This window comes from Chrysoperla carnea, chromosome 1, assembly GCF_905475395.1.
Source record: "Chrysoperla carnea chromosome 1, inChrCarn1.1, whole genome shotgun sequence".
Classification (NCBI taxonomy): domain Eukaryota; kingdom Metazoa; phylum Arthropoda; class Insecta; order Neuroptera; family Chrysopidae; genus Chrysoperla; species Chrysoperla carnea.
The window spans coordinates 28,005,811-28,020,366 of NC_058337.1; the positions used below are offsets into that span (position 1 = coordinate 28,005,811).

Here is a 14,556-nt window from a genome sequence, read left to right on the forward strand (position 1 = left end):
CTTGTTACACAGCTTTAAAAGTCGAAAAACTTAAAAGAATAAGTTTCTCTAAAGATTTATTTTGACAAGCGTTAATTCGGTATATGTTTGTTTACTCCATTTGTAATCGATAAAAATACTTTTGTGTAAGCAAAAACGTCCAGAAAAATTACTTTTGTTAAAAAAGACAAAATCACCCTCTTCTTGTTGAGTTTAAGGTCTCTCTCCACCTTGCAGGAAAATCTAGCGTAAAGAAGACACCGATGGTAAAAAATCCCTGAGTTTGACGGATATACTAATTTGCATTAGGATCACTATTTAGATAGAGCATTTTTGAATAGATAATTTAAAATGCTTTTACCGTATTTCGATTAAATGATCTCATTAAAGGCTCAAAATTTTTGCATAAGTAGACTTTTATTCAAAGAATATATGGTTAAAATTTCACCTTTGGTATTCATGCAAATTTTTAAGAAAAAATAATTTAAAATCGATATAAAATTCATTGCCTTTATGGAGACATCTTTAAAAACGACATATTTTGTAAGTTTTTGGTAATTTTCATTTGGAACGAATGAAAACAAATAAAAAACTTTTTAATAGAAAGTAAACATATTTGCAATGACATAAAAAAAACAAAGTTTCTCCATTCATTTACGACCAGTGTAGATTTAGGATTTAAATTATTTTCATCTTTTTCTTCATGAATGTAGGTGAAAAATAAGAATAAAATTTTTCGTTATCTGCCTTGGTTTTCGAATTATTAGAAACTGAACAATTTACTTTTTTCAATATTTAGAAAATTACGCCAGATATCAAAAAATTTTATTCTTACTTTTCGTCTTATATCGTCTAGTTATAACATAATTCATTATCAAAGTATATTTGTTTATCTGAAAATACTTGATCTTACTCGCTCATACATCCTTAACTGAAATAATTTTTAGGTACTCTCTTTATCATCTCAATGAGTGAAAGAATATTCTGCTTCGAAATATATAACATTTCTATAGATCACAATAATTATTACAAAAATTTCAAATTCAATTCATTACTGCATTTCAAATATCTTTGCAATTATCCCATAGATTTTTTATAACGTATTATTTAGACAAAATCTTCTTAGAATTCATTATCTAAGGTATATCATTAATATAAAAAAAGGAGAAACTAAAAAAATTATAATAATAAAAAGTTATTAAATGTCGCAATAATAATATTCATATATATTTTGTATAAATTTCAAAAAAAAAAAAAATATTTCTTTTTAAGTAACAACTTTGTAGTACGTTTGATAATCAGTAGAACGTTGTTGGATTTATTAATATTTCTTTTCTCCTCCTTGGCTTGCAGAGTAAGAGGATCATCTCAACCATGAAACATAGTCACGCACATATGTATGTATTACAGTATCACTTTTCAATAATGAAATTTATTTATTAAAAAATAAATAAATAATAAAATTCATAAAAAAATATATTAATAAATTTTTTTGATAAATTTTTTTGTTGCAAAAATTACACAATTTATTACTCTAAATACGCATGACAATTATGTGTTGTGTGTGATTAGAACACGCGCTTGGCGCAGGGTAATGAAATTCATTTACATATATGTGTGTTTTGTAATATAAAACAAATCAGTGGTCATGTCTGTATGGATGAATTGTTTAATTAATAATAATAACAAATATTTTTTTATGAAATTATCTGTAATTTACCTCTGTATTCAGACAGGCTACAATATTCGATCGAGTCTGGATAAACGAAAGGCTTGTCCGTATTCTTGCCTAGATCTCACCCTAAACGAAATGAAGCAAAAATGTAAGTGTGAATGTAAAAATTCACATTAATTTGCATTTTAAAGTTAATCTAGTAAAGTCTCTCTTAAACATTATTGTCATGATCTTGATGTCATAATTGATACTTTGATGTCGCCAATACCATAGCGGAACCATCCTGCAGGATTAGGTAGGGCTAGGTTATATTGGCTGTCCAGACACACTTAGGCTATAGAGCCCATTGTGATACCATATATGTGTTTTACCACCTTTCTGCTGATAATTTCATTTATCAGTTCCTCAATTGCAGAGGCTGAGTGCACCTCCTTCATGCATATACCATGCACTACACCAGTCCATCACCAACTATTAATTAAATTAATTTTGTTTCGATGGCGAGAATCGAACCCGCTACCCTAAGCATACAGCGGACGTAATTGGTTACGCCTTAACCAACTGAGCTAATGATTTGTAAGTAATTTTCACTACTTGTTCGTTACTAATCAATGGTCAAGGTACATCTGAAAATTCAACAGCTGGTGCTGGATTATCCTATGGTCTATGGTCCCGTAGGTATAAGAAACGAGGCAGGTACAAAGAATAATATCGTGTGAAGCCCTACTATTCAGGATCGACAAAACAGTCAGATAAATAACCAGATGTTTACCCGAGGGTGATACTTTGATTAATAAACTTCTAAATTAATTTAATTAATCCAGTATTATTTATTTAAGAAAATTGCTGCCTTGTTTCTTTGAGGTTACATGGCTTTTCCACTTCATAAAATTTATCAGCTAATTTCCGTATCAATATCCGTTAAATACTCAAGAAAAATTGCGTAAAAGAACGATTTGTAACCTTAAAGTTTTACTCATATCATGATAAAAATCAGTAATTTTAAAAATAGTAGTAGAATCGCTGTTGAAAGTGGCTAATTTTATATCTTATTTACGGGAAAAAATTCCAATCTCGGAAATTTCTATTTTCTTAGGCAATATTCAATATATACTCATTTTTTGACTAATGTAAAAGGTAATGCAATCTTATTATAATTTAAATTTAAATCACCAGATGTCATACATAACTAGCTTTGTCAAATTCATAATTTGCTTTTGTTTCGAACAATTGTCAATAAATTATTAACTATAAGAAAATCTAATATCTTTTACCTTTATCAAACAGCGCTTTTTGACAAATTAAGAAGATATGTGTCTTTACTTGATTGACATCTGTTCAAAACAAATAAGAATCATTTTTTAAATGAAAAGTCCTATTGATAAATAGCTTTGCTTATAATCCTTGTTTCATACACAGAGGTCATACGAGAGTATCGTACACCAATTATTATTATTTTTCTCTTAAATCTTATGAAATAATCCGCGGTAATATTATTTATTATTATATATTGTAATTATTATTTAAATTAAATAAAAAAATATGCTTCTGATTTATGAAGCTGAACGATATATATTTATAAATTTTAACATATTTTTAATATATTCCTTTTTACACATTAAAAATAAAAAACTTTCACAAAAATATTATTCATAACTTTACTAAAAAAAAAAATAGTTTTTGGTGTGGTTTTTGAACATCGTCTCCAAGGAATGTATTAGATCTAGGTTAGATAGTTGATGTATAGTTGAAAGTAATTTCATTAGATTTTTTCCACAAGTATTCATAAAATTCCTACAATATTGATCGATCAGCAAAGAGGATTCAGTTTTAAAGCACAGTAAATCGAGTCGATGCCATGATCCAATCGCAGCGAGCGTAAACTGTAAACAATTTAACACCATGTACATTTGGAGCAGGAGAAAGATATTAAAAAACTTTTATTCCTTTTAAGAACATATGTTTTTTTTTTTATAAAACCATCATCAATTTAAAAAAAAAAAAAAAAAAAAAAAAAAATTTTTAAAAACTGTGGTTAGCTACCTCAAATAAAACTTGATGGCACGCGTTTCATTGATATAAAAGAAAGCAGGTGTTTATTTATTTTTTTTTTAACGTAAAAAAACCAGATTTACCTTATTTTTATAAAATACAATTCAGGGTTGCAATATGATGATCGTATTATTTAATCACCTGGAGATTGGAAGACGATAGAATACAATCCGTTTGAAAATAAAATCAACTGATTTGATATTATTTGTGATCTGAATGCCGTAACTTGTATACATTACAAGATTTTTACCTTGCAAAATAACATCATATATATGTCCAGCATCGCAATCTGTGGCTTAAAGAGCATAAGAATTTGAGCAAAAATTTCCACCATTGCAGTATTTCCAGACAATAACAAAATAGATACTTATTTTAAAATCTTATCGATGTATGTACGTTTAAATTTTCATTTCATTAAAAGGTGCAAAATAATTGTATTTGATAAATTAGTGACGCCAAGAAGTCAATATGAAAGTCATATTAATCAGGCTTAAATCTTGTGAAACCCAGAAATCGCGTCTAGAATGACTACACTATTAAAAGAATAGGTTAATTTTATTAGATATTTTATTAAGAGATTTGAAAAGTATTCTTGTAAATTACTGTGGTTTCAAAATATCCATCAATTTAGTCAAAACTTGCTAGCATTCAGTTTAAGCCTGTTTAAAATTTTTTCCAACGGTTGCCCATGGCAAAATACTTTTCCCAATATTTCAACAATTCAGAGGCGCGACAAGTTTATGAATCTACCTATATATAGAAGTAGCATGAGAAATTAAAAGTAATTTTTTTCTAAAAATTTAATAAGCCTTGTTATTATATAAATACGGCCCTGAAAATAATTTTTATGTACAATAAAATGTATGTTGACTAATTTGATAAGCAATTTAAATCTATAATTAATCAGAAATTAGTACACACTTCACAAATCAATCAATAAATTGTATTAGATTTGAATTTTTTTTTCTACCTTGAAATATTAAACAAAATTGAATATTTAGTGTCTTTTTATGTTTGTTATCTTATTAATAAATTAATATAAATAAATAAAATAATGTTTGTTGATTTTTTTTTAAATATTTATTTAATTTTTCATTGAATGATATTAATTTTTAATAAAATGCGAAAAAATACTTATATATCACAAAAAAATTTTATTTTTCATTTATTATTTTATTTATTTATTGAATAAGATAAGTTAAAATTTTCATTATTAATGAAAAAATAATAATAACATTGATACCGTGTTGTCAATTTTTTTAAATTGTTCATTCGATTTGTAAAAGTAATTATTTCTATGATGCCAAACTTCACACTAAGTTTGTAATTTTTGTCCAAAACTTATGTATTTTCATTAAAAAAATGGGTTTGTTTGTTTATCAGAATTGAAACATAATTGTGATAATTTAAAGAAAGAACAAAGAAATTTTATGTTATGCCATGTTAAATATTCTGATCAAACAAATTGTGCATAGTGCTCGCACATGTGGGGTTGACTACTAAATCAGAAGTATGTCTATTTTAACTAATATTACAATTAATTCATAAAGAATAGAGTTAAAGTAGATATAATGTATCGTGCAAGAAAAAATGAAAAAAAAATTAAACCTAAAATTACCAACGCACAGAAATGTAAAAAGTATCGAGAGAGAGAAAAAAAACTCTAAAGAAACTAATTACTCTTAACCTGCAAGGTAGCGTACCACAAAACTAATATTTATAATTAATTACTCATACGGTCATTTGTATTTTTAAATAATTTTTATCCTGTTGTATATTTTCCTTTTTTTGAATTGTGTATTTTTGATAGCAAATCGACTACAAGTATCCAATCATCCAAATATACAAACTTTCATAAAATATAGACAGAGGAAAAAGGCACAAAATGATTTTTAAAAAATTGAACATGTGTATAATCAATTATAAACCAGCAAATCAAAGAAAATCTGAGTAAAAAAGTAAGCACTACATTTGTAATGTATGAACATAAGATAGGAACATAGTTCCTACCGGGTATCCCACGTCACTTCTCGTTCTTTTTTCGTCTAAATCGTAAATCTATGGCTATTCTTAATTTCTAAGATACCATCTCAAAATCCATACGATAAGGATTCACCGGCTTACACAATTTCTTAGAAATAAGTAATTAGTAAATGCTAGACCAATTTTTTTTGAATATGTTATAAAAACACAATAAGATCACAATATACCGCGAGTGCAAATAAAATGGTGGATTTATGTTAGACCACCATTAAAATTGTACACATGGTATAAAATTTATATTAATATTAAATAAAGTAAAGTAAAACAATTATTAATTTGTAATCAATCTCCTTTGTTCTTATTTGATCATTTCATATGATTTAATGATATTGTTTATTAACTTAATATATTATCATTGTATGAGTCACGTGGTCATATTTGTATGTTAGTATTTAATGTTTTTTATTTTATGTTTCTTATATTTTAACAAATTATTTATAACTTATTATAGTTACTGACAGTTACCCGTTCGCTTCGCTGGACAATTTCAACTTTAAAGCAAGACTACCGCTTTATAGCCTTCGTCTTTCTTACCCCAACTTAACCTACCCATTCTTTGTGCACAATTTCATGGGTTTTAATTTTTTGGTGCTTAAATTATTCCTTATTACCCATAATACAAGTCTATACGAAAATGTACTTCTTTTTTTGATAATCCCACAGCAGTCTAACATTTTTCCCGGATAAATAGTATCCTATGTAATAATCTAAGTAATAAACTTTCTGTAAACCAAATTACATTCAAGTCCGTTCTCCGTTCTGTCGTTTTTGCGCCATTGACTAACAAACATTCAGACATACAAGCATTCAAATATACAAACTTTCACATTTATAATATTAGTAGGATTTGATGATATTTTACACCAAATTAATGAGTTTTTTTAAAATTAGCCTACTAAAAGAAATTATTATGAATTATACAGAGTGTTTTTCAATTCAAGTGTTACGTAACAGGCATTATTTAGAGAAATTTTAATGCAATTTTTGGCTTTATATTATCAGTGAAATTTTTTAAAAGAAATTTATATCACTTATCATTTTAATTTACTTTTATATGTAAAAATATTTTTTATTTTAAAAATATTGATTTCTTTGAAAATTGAAGGTGTTTTCATTTGAAGGTTTTATTTAATAAATTTTATCTTTTAAGATGTGATATATTTATTAATCAAGTATGAACTTAAACCACATTAATTAGGATTCTATAATAATCAATCTCTAATTGGGCAATATAACGTCAAAATTCGGGTTTTTACGATTGTACAATTTAGACTCTTGAAACCTTGGCCATGTTAAACGGCACTACGTTAACTTTGATTGAGTAGATTTACTTTTTTATCTATTTTTGGAGTTTATAGTTTACGGAAAATAGCTATGAAAATAACACGTTTATTATTAATTATCACGCGTGTAATCTATAACTTACTTATTCCAATTCAAATGTTCTAAATACTGGATATACAAATTATATCATTTACGTGAAAATTTTTCCTATATTTTTAATAAATGGCAGTTATTTACTATTCATTATAGTGAAGTTATTGTAATCGGTTTGAAAATCAAAATCGAAATTTTCAAGGAACTATTTTCATGGTATGGACAATGTATTAGTACCACTTTTAGATGGGTGTCTGTACGCAATTGTGTGTGTATTTTCTGGGATATTTTTTCTTTCGCGATTTCTCGTGAATGAAAAGTGATAGCTATATTTGAATCGAGCCAATTGTTGTGTAATAATATTAAAATGTGCTAAAAATATGCCCAAAAGCGGTGCGTGAAAATTAGGTTATGTAATATTAAGTTAGGTTTTGTTATATTGGCTGTCCTCGAAGGACACACTTAGGCTATAGAGCAAATTGTGATACGATATATGTGTTTTACCACCTTTCACGTTGATAATTTCTTTTATCAGCTCCTCAATTTCAGAGACTGAGTGCACCTCTTTCATGCATACACCATGCACTACACCAGCCCATTACAACTATTAATTAAATTAATTTTGTTGCAATGGCGGGAATCGAACCCGCTACCCTGAGCATACCGCGGGCGGAATTGGCTACGTCTTAACCAAATTCGCTTACAGGGCAACTATCTAATATTAATGAACTGGTTATTTTAATAAGTAAAATTGTAGAAAATCACTTAAACAATAATTTATGGTGTGAAGTTAGTAAATTTGTTACCTCTGCTACCAGCTTTGTTCTGGATCCAACGATGCTGCTTAGATGAAATCTAAAATTAATCCTACGGAATCATGCACAATATTTGTACCATACCATATAATTTTAAATGGTGTTGCAATATATATGTCAGGCGATGAGTAACCACCGCGTACGTTAGAAAAAAAATTATTTGTTTGCATATGAATAAAATTCAATATTTATTTATATTAATATTTTATATTATCAGAAAAAATCGAATGAACAGGTTGACTTAAACTTCATTGCAAGTACACAAACGTTTTTGTATCTAATTTGCTTTGTGTGTGTTAGATGATATACCTATATTATATGTCCACGTCATACTTTTTAAAGAAAAACTATGCTTTTCTTATCAGTTGAAAAAAAAAAATTACCTTCGTTAGAAATTAAAAAATTACTATAAAAGAGCCAACCTGTTGAAATTTCATTCATATATTTTTATATCTTCTATGATCGCAAGTCGTCTGTATTTTTGATATTTCTTTTCGTATTAGATTGATTCGAATTTCATAGGTAGAAAAAATGAAGTACGTCTACCAACTGAGAGTAGTTGCATTTACTGCGTTTATAATCCACTCATCTAAGTAAAAAATAATAGATATTCAAGGTCAAATGTCGCAAAAATCATTTTTTTGGGAATATTTCGTTTAGATTGCCTTCAATTGTATTTACATTAATTTAATTGTATAAGTTGTAGAAAATAAAATTTTCTTCTTTATTTTCTACAAATTTTGTCTGGAACCTTTTGTTTTTTAAATATTGAACCGTTTTTGATAAAGAGCAGAACAGTTTCATTTTTCCCGTATTACCTAAAATTTATAATATAATTTTTACTAGCCATATACTTGTTATTCATGCTCTTGAATAACATTTTACAATTCGTTCACCATTCTGTGTTAACTACTAGAAAATACAGCGGACAAAAGGTGGAGGATATTTAAGAAAATTATATACCTGTATAAATTATTTTTTCCGATTGAAATTATAAATATAAGTCGGTATAAAAAAAATAAAAATATTTATATAATTTTTTTGTTAAAATAAGAAATTTTTATATCTGTTCAATATTATCATTATAAATTATTATTAATGAGTCCACCCATATCATGTCATACATTTTATCTTATTTTAAATATAATTTAGCAATCAAATTCTAAAGTACGTCATTTTTTTTATAAATAAATTTCCTAATATTAAGCGAAATTTTTTTTAGGGTGTATCTTAAATAAATAGAGACAGTTTAAGTTTAATGAGTATCTATAGATTAATTTGAGGCAATGACAACACTATGATTTTTCTTACTTTTACAATCGTTTATTTTTAATCTATTGGATATTTAAAAAATAAGTAGCTTGAGCAAAACTTTTGACCACGCGGGTCAACTGTGTTTGAATCGGCGCAAATTAATCATTGTATTTACTTCAAAGAAAAAAATTACATCTCGATATCTTCAGTAGTTTTTGTATGATATTTCCAAAACCACGAAATTCGCTACGATTTTATTTACTTTTATGGATTTGAGGATGTACGAACACTTAGAAAACTTTTAAATAAATTTTTGATTTTGTAATATGAAGTTGGACTAAGTCTTAATCAATTCTGAAAATTTGAAAGGTGTTGTCCGATTATTTAAATAAATGACTTCAAAAGAAGACATATTTAACATTGGTTTTATGCTTGAACAGTAGATGGATGATATGTTTTCATATATTTCTCCAAACCTAGTCGGTTGAAATTTAAAAAAAGTAATTAAATTAAAGTTTAAACCTTAATAAATTATTAAAAACAAAAAGAACCTGTTGTTCCCCACTAATTAAGGATGTATAAGCCCGGTAGTGGTGACACAAATTTTAAAAAGTATATTTTTCCAATTTTGATGGTGAATTATGTTATAACTTGACAATGTTAGACGAAAAGTAACAATAAAATTTGTAGAGATTTTTAGCTTTCGATGTTTCGAAAACCAAGGCAGCTATCGAAAAATTTGTTATTTATTTTTCGTCTACATTCATGAAGCTATACAAAAATTCATCATCAACGTTGAATGAAAATAAGGTCAAATAATTTCAACCTTGCCTTTGTGCGCATACTACCTTAATCTATCATTCAAGTACCTACTCAAAACGATATTTGCAGGCTTTTTCGTGCATTAAACACGTAGTTTTCCTAAAATTTCTAAAAACAGAGAATGGAATTCCTATTGAATGATATCAATCAAACAAATAAAAAAATAGATATGAAAAATCTTATCTTATTAATATTTTTGCCCTTCGATTAAATTAATTAATCGCAAACAACAGAGGTAATAAATACATCCAACTTAAAAAATACTCTTAATTTTAAGTATCAAAAAATAAAAGGTAGATACGAAATATCTTTAAAAAAATCCATTATCTCCGTTGTTACATTACATATTTAAAAAAAATAAAATTTTATCTCTAAATGATTTCTGTGTTCAATATTCTTAGAAATTTTATAAATAAATAAATTTGTCATACAAAAATATAAAATAAAAAAAATTTTTTTTTGTTACCAATATCATAAAATTGATAAAATTATCGCATCTCTTTAATATATGATTAGACTTCACAAAATCAGTTGTGTCAGGTACGTCAATCTAGCATCTTTCCCTAACTCAGCAGTATACAAAATGCAATAATTATGTCAGCGAATTTAAAAATTGTACACGCACATATTTAAAATATTAAATATTAAAAAGTGTAATAATTATTTTATTTTCTTTGTTGCTACAGATTACAAAAAAATCATCCACATTAATTTTGATCGAACAGTTGTTATAAATACTTAAAAACTGTTCGTCATCATCAAACACGGAAAAAAATACCGCCGTCATCTCGCAACAAAAATAATAAAATAATTTTTTTTGGGGTTGTATCAAACAAAAAATGCAAGATTTGTATGGTGTTAGTGTTCCATTACCAATCAGTAATAAGGAAAATCAACCGGAAAATACATCAATATTACCAACATCCGGTTCATCGCCACCGCCAAGTAATCAAGGTATGTACACATATTTTATCTTTATAACTTAGTTTTTATGTGTTTTTTCTAATCTATATAAAACAAGAACAAACTATCGATTTCAAAAGAAAAAATCCGACCACGTTTAGTTTTTAACTGGTTTGAACAATCGGCTAATATTGTTACAATAGCTGTAATATATTTATCATATTTTGAAATGTCATGTTGGCTAACGTCCGCCATATTGAATTTTCCCGTGACGTCATCTTTCTATCTGCTGTAACTGTACAACTTCTTTATTTGTCGGGTTTTAGCTTTCAATTATGAATTAACACTTTGTTTAATTACCATAGCTTTAATCTCATATTGTCAAGTGCCATAACGTGCCCTATTTTGAATTTTCCATGACGCCATATTACTACTATACCACTCCTTAGATTAATTAATATGAAAAAAATCATCCCTCATTTTTTCGACCTTAACTTTTGATAATAAATGATAGCTAAAGTCCGCCATATTGAATTATATGTGACGTCATCTTTTAGTAGGTACTAAATAATATTTTAATCATTGATTGAATTTTCTAATCTAACAATGAAATGCAATATTATGAAAAATTATTTTCGATTTTAAATGATTGACTAGGATAGCTTATCAATTATTTGTGTCAATAAAAGTAGTGAAATTAAGTATTGTCACAAAATTTAGTCTATAAAGTGACCAAATATATAACTGATAGTTTTTTTCTGACTTTTTTTAAATAGTTCTACAAAAATTATGCAGTTCTACTTCCGATTTGTGCAATTCTAAACTATTTTTTATGCGCAGTTCTATAAATTCCTTAAAAAATTTAGAACAATGTAATTGTAATTGTGTACAGAACTTGTTGTAAGTAGTAAGCATTAGATAAAGATACCCTTATATTATTGTTATAGCTTTTTACCTTTCAAAAATTCTACTTACATTAAGTGTCAATATTGTAAAATTTTCTGTTCTACTAATAAGAATTTAATCTCAATTTTAAAATTTCCACTTTCTACTCAACTTTTCTACTATATTTTTACTCTACATGGGTGTAATGTAAAGATATTATAAGTTTAGGTGTTAGCACGAACCTAAAATCTTTCCTTTAGTTTGACCATAAAAATATTTTCACTCAAATCAGATAGAAAGTTCGGGGTGTTTAAATAAGTAACTATGTTAATTGTTGTGCATAATACTTGCTGGGAAATATACAAACTAATTTCGTTTCGTTCATTGGGCGCAGATTTTATAATGCTGGGTTTTAACACTGCTATATAGGAGTTCTCTTCAGATCCATTAGATCCAATAGGAGAAGAGATAACAAAGTCATTAACTTACATCATGACGTCAAAAAAAATCCCAAAAAAGTGCGTAAACTTTGTTCCACTTAAACAAATGAATATATCTGTAAATTTGTCAATATTTAATAATAAAAAAAAAAACTTTATCAATTTCCACTCCCTTTAAAGTATTGCTAATACGAAATACCTAATTCTTGGGATAAGATTTATTTTTGTTATTTTTTTTTTTTCATATCTTTCCAAATAAAAATTGGTTCGATCATATTATTATGATTAATAATGTACCTGTATGTACAACGTACCAATTAATTATCGATATCTTTGTCTAACACCTTTGTATTGACGCATATTCAATAAAGATAGATAATAATTAGGACCAAAATTCTATGAATCGTTGTGTTGAATATCCTGCGTCCGATGACGACTAAGAGTGTTGGGCTGATAGAAAAAAACATTGATGACAATACGTCATGATCTTAATTATACTTAATTCTGTATGTATATGCAATGGTATAAAAGATTTATTAATTTTCAAAACATCCTTTTGTGTACTTACTAAAGACATGATTCTACAATTATCCTTAAAATTTGAATCTGATTGACCGTCTAGAACCCGAGATAAATTTAATTAAAAGTTTGATATTTAACATGTATGGTATACACTCTTTATACTTTTGCAGTTATTAATTTATAAAAAACAAACTAACTGTCAGATATTTTCCAAAAACTAACAATCTATTAATTGATTTGTTTCCATTCTAAAAAAAAATTTCAAAAAATTTTTGACCGTCTAGTTATATTTAAAAAATGGTTTAAAGTTCAACAATTTATAAGCAAGTATACATAGTAGCGAGTCAGACAGAAAGAAGTAGTAGCGAGTGTACATAGTAGCGAATCAGACAAAAGAGTATTAGGATTGATGTTGTATACGTACACATGAATATTGTATGTGAAACGTCTCCACGAGTACAGGCTTGCTTAAATATTATGGATCACTTAGCTACAATCTCGTATACTTTTACAGCGCGCATATTCCATAATATTTATATATATATATATTGTACCACGACAACTACCTTAAGAAAATAAATTGTATTTTTAGTTTTATCGCCCTTCTCTTGTAAATTAAATCTGTAGGTCAATATGCTAATATGGTTTCTCTAACGAAACTCTAATTTCTCTAACCAACAAATACATTCATAGATACCAAAGGACTCTGCACAATTAGGTAGGACATATACTATAAATATAATATTTACGGACTTTAATCGCCCGTAGCTCGAAAACTACTCGTAAAACAATTTTGTGGTTGTGAGAGATTTTGATCAGAACGTTCCGGAGAACATTTTGACGGCGGTTTGAAAAAATTTCACAAAAAGCCATTTTCCAATCTAATTGGGCGGGATTATTTACTTTCTTAAAATGATGTGGAAAAGTTAAATACAAAACAATAGCATAAATGATTTTTCAACGGGTTTTCTATCTTATACTTTTATAAAATGTTTTGATAAAAATTTTGTTATTTCCCGAAATAATAATAATTACCTATATAATGATTAGGTATGTTCAATATAATCTGTTCATGATGTGATAAATTTTATAATAATAAAACTATTGTCAAATCAATTAATGACGTCAGCTCTCAGTACTTTACATTGTATGATTGATTTATAAATATACCATAATACATGTAAAATTAGTAATTAATATCTAACAATTAATAAATTTGTTAATAATAGATGGCCATTTCCTTACTTTGAAAATTTTTTTTATTTGTATTTGATACAGTTAAATCTCATTAATACATATTTCACACCATATTTAGTTAAATCATTGAAGTTAGTCGCTTGATACATTGACATACACTCTCGATGAAAATAGGTATGTTCATAGCACAGCTCGTTCATGAGACTCATAAAATTATCAGTGTCTGACAAGATATATATTTTTACATTAATTTGAAAGGTCGTTTTAACTGTCTATCAGATACAAGCCGTGAAATAGTAATTTTTGTTATCTACACCCGTGAGAAAAGAAGTAATTTTCACACTCAGTATTCGTGGGAAAAGTAGTTCATTACCTAGTGTGATAATAAATTCACTCCCGCACTAGAACGGGTAATGGATTCAGTTACTATAGTAACTTTTTTAATTTTCTATTTTTCTCAACAAGCCAAAAAAAATTTCAAATAATAATTATCGATTATTGTCACATGTTAGAGGCGTAGATAAAGTTTTGTACGATACACGTGTGATGGATAACGCACTTATTCGATTGTCCAACTCATGCTACGCACTCG

General features: G+C 27.1%; 1 protein-coding gene across 1 annotated transcript in view; it reads left to right on the top strand.

Annotated features, from left to right (window-relative positions):
- LOC123301266 (ras-responsive element-binding protein 1) overlaps positions 1-14,556 on the top strand; it is a 36,907-nt gene that overhangs the window by 9,649 nt on the left and 12,702 nt on the right. Inside the window, exon 2 of the mRNA XM_044884004.1 lies at positions 10,704-10,971. Within this exon, the coding sequence (XP_044739939.1) occupies positions 10,857-10,971 (115 nt within the window). The 5' untranslated portion in view covers positions 10,704-10,856. The remainder of the gene's footprint in view (positions 1-10,703; positions 10,972-14,556) is intronic.